This window comes from Haemaphysalis longicornis, unplaced genomic scaffold (assembly GCF_048455015.1).
Source record: "Haemaphysalis longicornis isolate Haplotype H1 unplaced genomic scaffold, Haemaphysalis longicornis Haplotype H1 scaffold_1, whole genome shotgun sequence".
Lineage (NCBI taxonomy): Eukaryota > Metazoa > Arthropoda > Arachnida > Ixodida > Ixodidae > Haemaphysalis > Haemaphysalis longicornis.
The window spans coordinates 326,514,380-326,525,266 of NW_027526203.1; the positions used below are offsets into that span (position 1 = coordinate 326,514,380).

The window sequence follows — 10,887 nt, forward strand, 5'->3', positions numbered from 1 at the left end:
TATATATATATATATATATATATATATATATATATATATATATATATATATATATATATATATATATATATATATATATTTATTTATGTCGGAGCGGGGCTCGGACAGCAGCGCGTCGGACCCACCCCCCTCCCTCCCCCTTCCCCCTACAAAAATGAAAACTTTCCGCCCATGACCACAACAAGGTATGCAGACTTGTCTTCTTCAACAACTCGCATCTACAGTCAATAAACAGGGCTGGTTTTTGATAACCAACAGCTTGTGTGATGACAGCAGAAGTTCCGCCTGTGGACCGGTCAAGTCAGACGATACCGTTTAACAGCGGGCTCCGTAAAAACTAAATGTCTCCGGAACTCTTGGAACATAACGATCCTTCAGTCGCAATTACACGCTTTTCTAAGAAGTAGTGCAGAGCGCTCGAAAGATGCGAACAGTCGTCCAGAGGCGTGCGGCGCAGATGAGGTAAGCGGGCCACGTTGCGCAAAGAAGGCGGCCGATGTCGAAGTTACGAATGAGATAAAAAAAGGAGGATATGAGCTCTGACGGCCGACGAAAGGCATGTCGGGGCAGAGCCGGGGACCGACCTACTTCAAAAGCTACCAGCGGCGAAAGCCGGCCGTGCGATGTGAGCGCAAGACTAGCAAAGCTCACCTGACGACTCAATGCAAAGTGACACTGCCCGAGCGAAGGCATGTCGCCGGCTGTAGTTAGGCACGAAAATTGCCTCACGCAGCTCGGCTGAGCGGCCAACCGCTATTCGTGCGGCCCGAGGCGGCGGGCCTGACCGATTCTGCTCGGCGAGGAGAGATACGTTTAGACGGGTGCGAAGGGAGCCAAACGCAGGATCTGTTAAGAGCAATGCCGCACAGGGCACAGGGCAGATGTGTCCACTGGTTTTTGGAACTAATAGGCGCAAAGTGTATACACGCAGTGTCGACTAAGCCCTGCAGGGGCCGCGAAGAAAAGCGAACAAACGAAAGGGGGCAAGGAGAGAGCCAGGAGGAAAGCAGAGAAGGATAATCAGGCTGGCCTATAGCCTGAGGAAAGAAACTCGCAGTTGCCAACTTTCTATTTTTGGCCGCTTCCCAGCGGCGCCGAAGAAAGAGCCAAAAGAGAGAAAGCATTTTTCCCGCCAGCTTTCTCCCCTCGCGGCCATGTTGAATTTTTGCCTTCTCCGCCTCTCGTTTCGGGCATAAGTCCGCTTCTCTAACAGGACACCCGGTGGAGGCGAGAGTCAACGAGGAAGACGAAAGCCCTTCAAGGAGAGGTCTCGGCGGTGACGTCACGCCCGTTTGGCCCCATTGGCCCAGCAGCGGTCACGTGGCGGGCGGCCGTCTCGAACAGACAGTGCTCTCGTTTGGGGGATTACATCAATGCTTTTAGTACGGTCCCCGGCGCGTTTCCTCGGGGTGCCGGTGGTGTAGTCGTGCAACGTTGTCTGGGGGGGGCACACGCACAGGAACGGCGCCACTTCCTCTGCGCGGAGCTTATCGGCCGCTGCATGTGGCCGCGAGGACCGGGCTGACAGCCGCGGCCGATGCTGCCATGCCGACCCCACGAGAGACCGCGCGGCCCCGGAGGAGGCCTGCGGCCCCGCGCCGCCGCTGCCCTGGGCTGAGCGCCGCCCCCACCTGCCGCCTGCTAGGACCCGAACCGCGGACGGCGACGCCCATGTGACCGGCCCCTGGCGCACTCCCGGCCATGTGCGTCCGCTGGGCGCTCCCGGGCTAGCTAGCCCCCTCGAGGACCCGTGCGGACAGTCGGCGGCCGGACCAACCATGTCGGCAGCCGGCGAAGCCACCCTGTTTCCCATGACCTTGACGGGCTTCTTGCCCTTCTCGTCGCATCGAGTCCTGTGGTCGCTCACCTTACTGCTCTCGTGTATCGTGCCCGTGGCAGTGCACATCGCGCGACGACGACGCATCGCCGAGCTCATCTCCAAGATCCCGGGGCCCACGGCGGCTCACCCGATACTGGGCAACTTGGACGTGCTGTACGAGCTCAAAAAGTACAGGCACCTGCTCGCGCCCCATATACGTAAGTTTAGCGGTGAACCATTGCGATGCATGAACGTTGTGCTCGCGCCTGCATGCGCTGAGGCAGCAGCGGTCCAAAGCTAGCATGGCTGCCCAATGAGGTCAGCCGTAGGAATGTCGGGAGAGAATCTGTTAACGTCGCAGTGTTTTTCTTTCTGTGTGCGTGCACGCCTGTGTGAACGGCAGCCCTGCCGCTCATACAGAGCATGCAGAGCACCCATCGCGCTTAGCGACGCGCGTGCCACATCCGGCGCCGCCTGCGAAGCTTTCACCCGTCGTCCTAGCGCGTGGACACGTGCAACGCGCGCCCGAGCAGTCTCCAAAAAGAGAAGAAGGCCGCCGCGCGCCGACGTAGCGGCCCGGGATCCGTCGGTTCCAAAAAAAGCGGGCAGCGCGCAACGGCGCTCACTTCCTCGCGGATACCCGCCGTGTCCCGATTTCGGCGGCAGCCTCCCAGTTGCCTGCGGGTCATACGCATGACGCTCGGCCCGCCGCGCAGGATCCGCTCTCGCGCCGCCGAGAGAAGACAAAAAGAGCAAAGTGAAAAAGAAAGCAGGAAGCAGCGCGGCGCCGAGAAACACTCCTGGGCCGCGAAGAGAAAGAGCGGAGGCGAAAGCAAAACACAATCAAAAGACAGGCTTTATCTGCTGTTCCTGCTGCGTAGAGTGGCTGTAAGGACGGCGCGCCAGACAGCGCACTGCAGAGCGTTCACGACTCAGGCCGAAACGAGTTCTTGGCCTTATGAGGCGCTGTGTTTCTCCCAGCTGCACTGCTGCGTTCCTTTCTTCCTCGCCCGTGCTCCGCTAGGCTGCTGCCCAGAGTCGCGCGCTTGAGAAATGGCTGGCCCTTGACGTCTCACGAAGAAACGCTGCCCTCCAGCGCGCTCGTTCCTTCTCGGGGGGCCAGCGAAACGGTGCTGCTGGTTTTAAAGCGGCCCGTTTGGCTCCGCTTTCTGCAAGCGCTCTCGAGCGCAGTACGCGCGCGTCTGTCGATCTCAACTGACAAAGCGGTGCGGCCAGGCACGAGAAACGCTCGGGGCAGCAGCAGTGCAAGCGAGCGGTGCAGGTTTTGCCCGATGTTGACCCTGTAAGATGCCAGCGTTGACGGCGCATAAAGGTGTGAGCAGACGCTATACTGTACTAAATACACTGGAACCGCCACAAAACAGTGGGCTAGCTTAAATTCAACGTTTTAAACGTTTGAAAGTGTGAACATTCTTTCGAATACGCAAAATGTCATGCTGTCCTCCGATTCTTTCGGGCAGGCATGAGAAAGAAAGAAGTACTTTATCCACTGGTCCTTCTCAGCATGCAATGTAGCGCTGTTATCTCTTGTCTTCTCGGAAAGAAGGGGGTTAGGCCCACTCGAAGATAGCTTACAGCTGTCAACGTCGTACTGCAGCAGAAACAAAGGTGTTTCGCGGCATAATATGGCGAAGCTGAATTGTTTCTATTGGGGATGACGAAACATCCCCCGAACGAATGGTAATCGCCGGGTGATTACACAACATGAGGCACACGATCACAATGACGACCTGATATTTTAGTCTTTCAACTTGGTCTGTCTAGGCTTGCGCGACAAAATTATGTCTAACTGTGATTACGTAATATCAACCCCGAAAATCGCGACAACTTAGTTTTAATGTCCGTGTTCGCACATGTAAGCGCGCTGAAACGAACTTCATGAGATCAGAAATAAAGTGCAAGGTAGAAGTCATGTTCAGTATTTCAGTATAGTTTATATAAATAATTTGCAGTACGCATAATAAATTTATATATTTTTATGGAGCGGGCAGGAGGTGTTGACATGTGGAGTACTTGGAATGTTGAGTAATTATCCGGTTTCTGGAGTTGAGTAACGTTTTCTCGTCACCAGCTCATCGTAGTTCTTTTGCAACCCTCGATACGGCTCTGTTTTCTTTCTCTGTCCTCAAGGTCGAAGAGATCATTTTGTACGGCACGCGCATGCAATGGTGGACTTTAATTTGCTGCAACGATGGTGGGGTTGCTAGTGCACAGTGCGTGTTCATGTTCACAGTGATAAAAAAATTTTCAGCCTATGAATGTAGTTTCTAACAGGCAAAATAGAAAAGCATGCCTTATAATTTGCTTAAAGGCTGTGGTTACATGACAAACAACTGTGTAGCTCACAGCAAAAAGTGAAAGGAACCTGACGACTGGAGGTCCATTTATTCCATTCTCTTAGTTTATTCCGCATGTTGCACAAACTTCACGATGATTTCCTGGAGTTTCTCCCGTTTTCTTGGAACTCGTAGCTTTCAGTACGCAGCATTTTCAAGTAAGCATTTTGCGCCAACTCCATTCGCAGCAAAAGCTTCGAGGCCGGTTATTGTAGCAAATTTAAAAAAAATAATAGTTTGGTCCTTAAAAGTACGGGCGACGTGATAGCCAAATTTGTGCCTATCCGATAGACCCTGCGGCCATGGCCGCTCCGTCGTCTTCGTGTACTTACAGCGAGGGGCACATTCGCTTTCACTTCGTTACGCAGGGATCTTTTCGTCGATGTTGTTCTGGCTAGAAAGATGGCGTTCATTCCTTTTTCTTGCCGTTATTGTTGTTTCTGGCCGCTTCCTGCTAGGAGTTTCTGTCGCTAAGCGTTCGCCCTGGAGGTTTCCTTTTCGCGAAATGTAGGCCACGCAGAGAGAAAGAGAGATAGGCAGGGAGAAAGCGCGAAAAAGAAATAGCGAACTCGGCTGCGTATAGCAACGACCATGTAACGCTGGCGGCCGCCTAAGGCCGTTCCATCGGCCTTATATCGACGGCTTCTTTGGAAGTATTCCCAGGGTGGAGGAAGGAACCACGTGGCCCGCCAATCTTGCGACCAGGTGGAGCCGACGCGCGCACGTCCGACCGTTCTCCACCGTCTGGGTAAAGCAAAAAGAGCGCAAAGCGCGTCCGGCGAGGCAGGCGGAGAAGCGAGATCTTGTTGATAAGATAAGGATTACGCAGAGCAGGCGTTGTGGCGCGTTCATTCGGGCAGCCGTGCTTACTGAGTGGCTGGGACCGATATGACGTAAGGACGATGCAATTACAAGACCGTCGCGGAGTTTGCCTCAGCGGGGGCAAGTGAAGAGAGATATTCCGTCCTGCCTCCCTATCCGGCCATCGCTCTTGGCTTAATGAACAACTAAGCCCCCGTTACGCACAGATGGCCTTACGTGATTGAAATTCGGGAAATGCCCTCAATGAGGGGTATGCCGGAGTTGTAGATTACGTAGTACTCAAGATTGCATGTTTTCGTGATGACAGCAGATGCACGTTTACTTCCCTTTTATCCGTATTTGTTGCACTATACTGGCTATTATCTTGGAGATATTTGTGTTGCTTTACGAAATCATTTGACGCACATTGAGTAATCCGTTTTATTTACTGGCTCTTCATTTCGTGGTGGCTTAACAGACTTGCGGACTTAAAATTTCGCCCATTAGGCGATGCGCGATGGAGCGCGACTTGACTAGTTGCTTATATAGAATAAACCTGCACATTCATATGAATTACCGATAGGTTCGAATGAATTAGTCAAATGCATTAAAATGTGTTGCAATACACACGCTGAGCTGAGGTTCTTTCTCGAGACGTAGCTACGCTGACTAAGCGAAGCGCGAAATTTGACCCGGTCTCGCGCTCTGCTTTGAAGCGACGTGCAATGCTCGAGCGGGTGCTATGGATATATATATATATATATCTATCTATATATATATATATATATATATATATATATATATATATATATATATATATATATATATATATATATATATATATATATATATATATATATATATATATATATATATATATATATATATATATATATATATATATATATATATATGGAAACATTTCGTCATTATTTAAAACAAAAAAAGACCGACCGCGGAGAGTGTTAAGTGCTTAATATCTTCCCTGAACGAATGTTCTAGGTATAGCAAGCGTTCCAACGCAACAAGCGCAGAAGGCAGCTCGAACAGCATAATTGGGCAACTGTGTAAAGAAAAATTGTGCTCTGTGGGCTGGTGCAAGTTTTTATGATCGCCGAGTTTTTGGATTTAAACACTTAAGGATTAGGTGATGTTCTGCGCCTTCCGGTTGGGCATACATGACGCTCCTAACATTTACCCTCTGGACAGCTGTTACTTGTACTACTTGTACTTCGATGAAAAGCCAAAATAAAATTGATGACTGCTGGGTTTTGGCCTTAAAGTACTGGTTGCGGATTTCAAGACGGGGTGCCCATGAAATAAATCCTCGTTCATCTGAAGAAGCCGTGAACAAAAGTGGGGAATTCGCTCGCTCACTCTGCCGTAACGCTGGATGCCAAAAACATCAGGAAAATGTACATTCCGGCACCTCTCACTAAGCAGTGGCGCTAAAGTTTTCAGAGAGATGGTGACAAGAGGTAAATCTATTAGGCAAGAGTCTCGCACGCGGCGGCGCGCTATTTCCGGGTCTCAGTAGCAGCAACCCGCGGTAGACACTTTGTTCCGGCATACAAAGCGGGAGTTGTGGTCGAATCAGCACCCGCGTCTTGGCGCGGCCAAGTAGGCCAGTGGGCACCAAACGCCGCTTCCGACACACAACTCACGAACTTGCGACGTCAGCAATCTGGGGAGCTGCGGTTTTTCCCTCAGCGCACACGGATGGAGGAAAAAACGAGGCGCGCTTTCGCTGCGGCTGTTAGCGCCGGCTTTCGCGCTCCCAGCGAAGCTCCGGGCGCTCTCGCCGAGAAACTGCGAGGGAAAAGTATAAAGTGCGGCTGGAGAAGAACAAAATCGCCCGAAACAACGTCGTAGGTACGAAAAACGGCATCACAAATCTGGAAGCGGGAGCCCGGCCGGAAGCAGGAAGCCCGGCCGAGCCTCCGTTATCAGTATTCGGTGCTGTACACACAACTCGGAGGGGCGCGTGAGGTTTAGTCTTGCTAAGCTGCGGATACCAGTGCATCCTGGGAATGGGCAAGCGCATTTTTCAGTTCCTGCTAAGGCCCGTAGAAGCATTAAGGGTATCTGTTATGTGAGAGCTTAACCAGTGCCTACGAAGGTGAGAAAACACTGAGTGGGGCCTCATTGTTATGGTGAGCTGCGTGCGCATTCAGAAGATATTACTCAATGTTTTGGCGCAGAAGTCTGGGAATGCTTCGCGCGATTATTTCACTTGCCTGCTGTCTATCCGTGTCTTTCTTTTTTTCGCCTACTGCAAATGGTTAGCAGTGCAATTATTACGCCGTCCCATACTTACCGAACTCTAGTTCGCGGTTCTCTTCTCTTGTCAACCAGTAGGAAAGGTGCTTCGAAATTATGAACCAAGAGGTTATTTCGAAATGGGTCAACTAGTGATCAGTTCGAATTGCCTGTATTTCATCTTGAATTTGCTTGCACTGCTTATATGTTTGAGTTTCGGATAACACATGCGGGCGTTCTTGCATCCCCCAGCTTTCATACGATGATCGAAGCAGTCACTATCACTCCGCTCTACGCCGTCTGACCTGCGTGGCATTACCATGTCGAAAGAAGTTTTTCAGTATTTCCTGTTTCGGAACTCTTGAGAAAGTGCTTGAGAGAGAAAGTAACCAAAAACAAGCAAGCGTTAAGTATTCCAAGGCAACTTAACCTTTTTACTTAAAACGAAAGTTATGATCGGGACTCAATAATCATGCCATTCATTATCTCCTTATTTTTCTCACACTCGCTTGCACGGCGAATTTTTGGGCCATCGTTTTTCGAAACAGGAACAGCGAATGAACTTTAGATCTGGTGCAAAGGGCTGCCAGAGAATCGACTGGCTTTGCGCTGTGAGGCTGATGGGATGCAGGAAGGCCAGCATCGATTTGGGTGTGAGGATGCGAGGACACGACGATAATGACTCCATGAAGTTGGCTCACATCGCGATGCCAGACCAAGCCTCTGACGTTAGCCGACTTCATGTTGTCGAGAGTTTGTGCCGTCAGGATCGCTGGCACATGTGCTTGTTTTTTCTTCTCCATCTGCCACCGGTAGCCGTCGGTGTTGTTTAAGTGTTAGTGACATGTTTCCGCTGGCGATGTTGGCGTAATATTTCAAAAGAAAGCCTTGCTTTCACTTTGTTTGAAGGTTAAGTTCACTCCGGTTAATCGGGAGCCGCACAGTGACCTTTCTTCTGAGGGGATGTGAACTGGATGGGAACATGGTAAATTACGTGGTAAACTCTTCCGAGTAAGAAGCCGAATGAACAGATGTTCATGTCAGCTACATCAACCTAGCAGCACCTTGTTGATTAAATTAAATAACGTCACTGTTTTATTAAGCCGCATGTTCTGTTACTCAGTTGGCGATAAAAGTTGTCGCTAAAGTAAAGGAGCACTGTTATCTTTCAACATAACTCTGGATTTATACACACGACACGTTCGCTGTTTTGTCTTTATAATGACCCTCTGTATATTAGCACGGGTGCTCAAAATTGAATACAGAAAACGGAAGAGCGGATATTTGAAAGGTGTGCCACTAGAATATGCTCGCGCATTGTCTTAATATTTACTTTGCGTACTACGTCGCATTTAGTTCGGATCACATCCACGGGTCGCACTGTAGCCAAGCACAAGGTAAAAAGATTTTTTTTTTTCAGAACAGTCTCGCCAATAAGGATTACAATTATAAAGCGGGGAGAGTTTTATAGCGGTTTTGGTGCCTGTGGCGAGAATCTCGTCTATAACGCAAACTACCGGCAGCGTAATCATCACAGATTCGCGGCAAGCGTGCCGCAACTTCTCGTGCGGACGAATTCACCGGAAAACCGACCAAATCATCTGCCTGCGTCCACCAGACAGATCTATCATGATCACATGGGCACCGGCCCAATCTGCCGTCCCGGGCAACGAAACCGCCCACCTGTTGGCCCGAGAATTATCCCGCCGGGCCCCGGGAAGCGAGCAGGAGAGGCCAACCCCGCTGATCACGTATCACGAAATAACACAGCACTACAAGTTGGGACGTATCACCTACCCAGCACCGCATAAACACCTAACGAAAGAAGAGGAACGGCAGCTCCGTGCACTCCAGACGAATACTTTCCCCCATCCCACTAAATGCCATATCTTGCACCCCACCATATATTCCCCGCTATGCCGTTTCTGCGGAGCCCCCGTGACGCTCTTTCATATGGTAGGGGGCTGCGCGCACGCCCCACTACATTCGCGAAATCCCTCCATTCCTTCTCGCGAGCTTTGGGAGAGAGCTCTGACCAGCTCCAACCTCAATGACCAGCGCCTGCTGGTGTTGAGGGCTGTTGAGGCGGGGAATGCTCAAGGGGTCTTGGACTGACGACTCCTCCCCATTGCTTTTCGCAATAAACACATTTACTCTCTCTCTCAGTGCCGAAACTTTCCCGGAGCATTATATTTAAAGCATGGATAACGTAATGATTCATTTAACGGACACGTTCGTCAAGTCGCCGCGGCCGAAGCATAATCTCGCCTTTCTCCAGTGCAAGTGGGAGTACTACAAACTAGTTCAATCCCTACGTTATTATGTGCCATCACAATGAACGCTCGCGGTATGAAAAGTAATCAGTTGATTATTACGTCTTTTTTCTAAGTTGTGTTAATCCACCGTCATGCTCAGAACAAAACAAAATTAGCCTAATCCTGAGTCTACTGGAAATCGGGACGCTGGAACAAAAACCGAAGTTACTCGCTTGCACCCACAGCTTCAATTGAGATTTTGAGCAATGGTAACAGCTGAACAATCAAGTTCGCCAGCAGGTAGGCTAATAGATAAATGTCTAAGACAGCGCGAAGATATGAGCCCTTGGCTGCTGTTGGAGTTCATCCCTAGTAGAACCCGCGGCGGTGGCTCACTAGCTAAGGCGTTGTGCTGCTGAGTCCAAGAACGCGGGTTGGATTCCCAGCTGCGGTGGCCGCTTCTCTGATGGAGGCGAAAAGCGAACACGCCCGTGTGTACGAGATTTCGGGGCGCGTTAAAGATCCCCAGGTGGTCAAAATTAATTCGGAGCCCTCCACTATGGCGCGCCTATCGCCTGCGTAGCGTCGGCGCGTTAAACCTCATAATCAGTCAATCAATCATCCCTAGTAGAGAGCAGTTGCACCTTGCGGATTCCGCATTCAAAATAAAGAAAAAAGAGTAATCCTTCACTCTGCACGCAACGTCCACGATGCTTCGTGTGGGACGCTACATTCAGGAGGCGTTGATCTTTTATGGAAAAGGGCCCTGTTAAGCAAAGGCTGCTCAATGTTATTCATGTCAGCCATTTAACGCACGTATAATGTACTAATAAGCGACGTGTGACACCTTAATTTGGACCACGTAGGGGTACTTAATCGTGCAAAAAGGTCAAGCGTGTGCAAGTATTTTGGTGGGTGGGGCTCTTAAAGACCGACAGCCGTTGAAGGAAGTCAACACTACAAAGGGAAAACAACGATGCCTATAAGACAAGCGAAATTAAAGAAAATGCCTAGTTAAGTTCGCTACATTGAAAACAATTCTGCAACATAAATCTACGCTCGGAAAGCCCAGTAAAGAAAGCGTTGCTGGTTTGTTATTATGTGAAGCTCTTCGTGCATTTTCTGAAGTAGGTACATCAAACAAAGCACTCACCCTCGTCCAGACAACACGTCTCGTGTCGGCGCTCACACACACAGATTTAATAGCGTGTTTATGTACACATTGGTCTCACCATAGCCCGCTGTTCTGGTTCGATACTTTGCGAAGATGTGCGGGGAGACAGGTATTCAATGCCCATGGAAGCATTGCGTTGTTACCAAAGTGGTCGTGTTTTCTTTCCGGGTAGGATTTATCGAGTAAGTATTAAATTAATAAGAAATAAAGTTATTTCACAGC

General features: G+C 50.0%; 1 protein-coding gene across 1 annotated transcript in view; it reads left to right on the plus strand.

Moving 5' to 3' along the window:
- Positions 1–1,341: 1,341 nt before the first annotated feature.
- The window catches only part of LOC144159591 (uncharacterized), a 146,615-nt gene continuing 137,069 nt past the window's right edge, over positions 1,342–10,887 (plus strand). Inside the window, exon 1 of the mRNA XM_077691178.1 lies at positions 1,342–2,037. Within this exon, the coding sequence (XP_077547304.1) occupies positions 1,779–2,037 (259 nt within the window). The 5' untranslated portion in view covers positions 1,342–1,778. The remainder of the gene's footprint in view (positions 2,038–10,887) is intronic.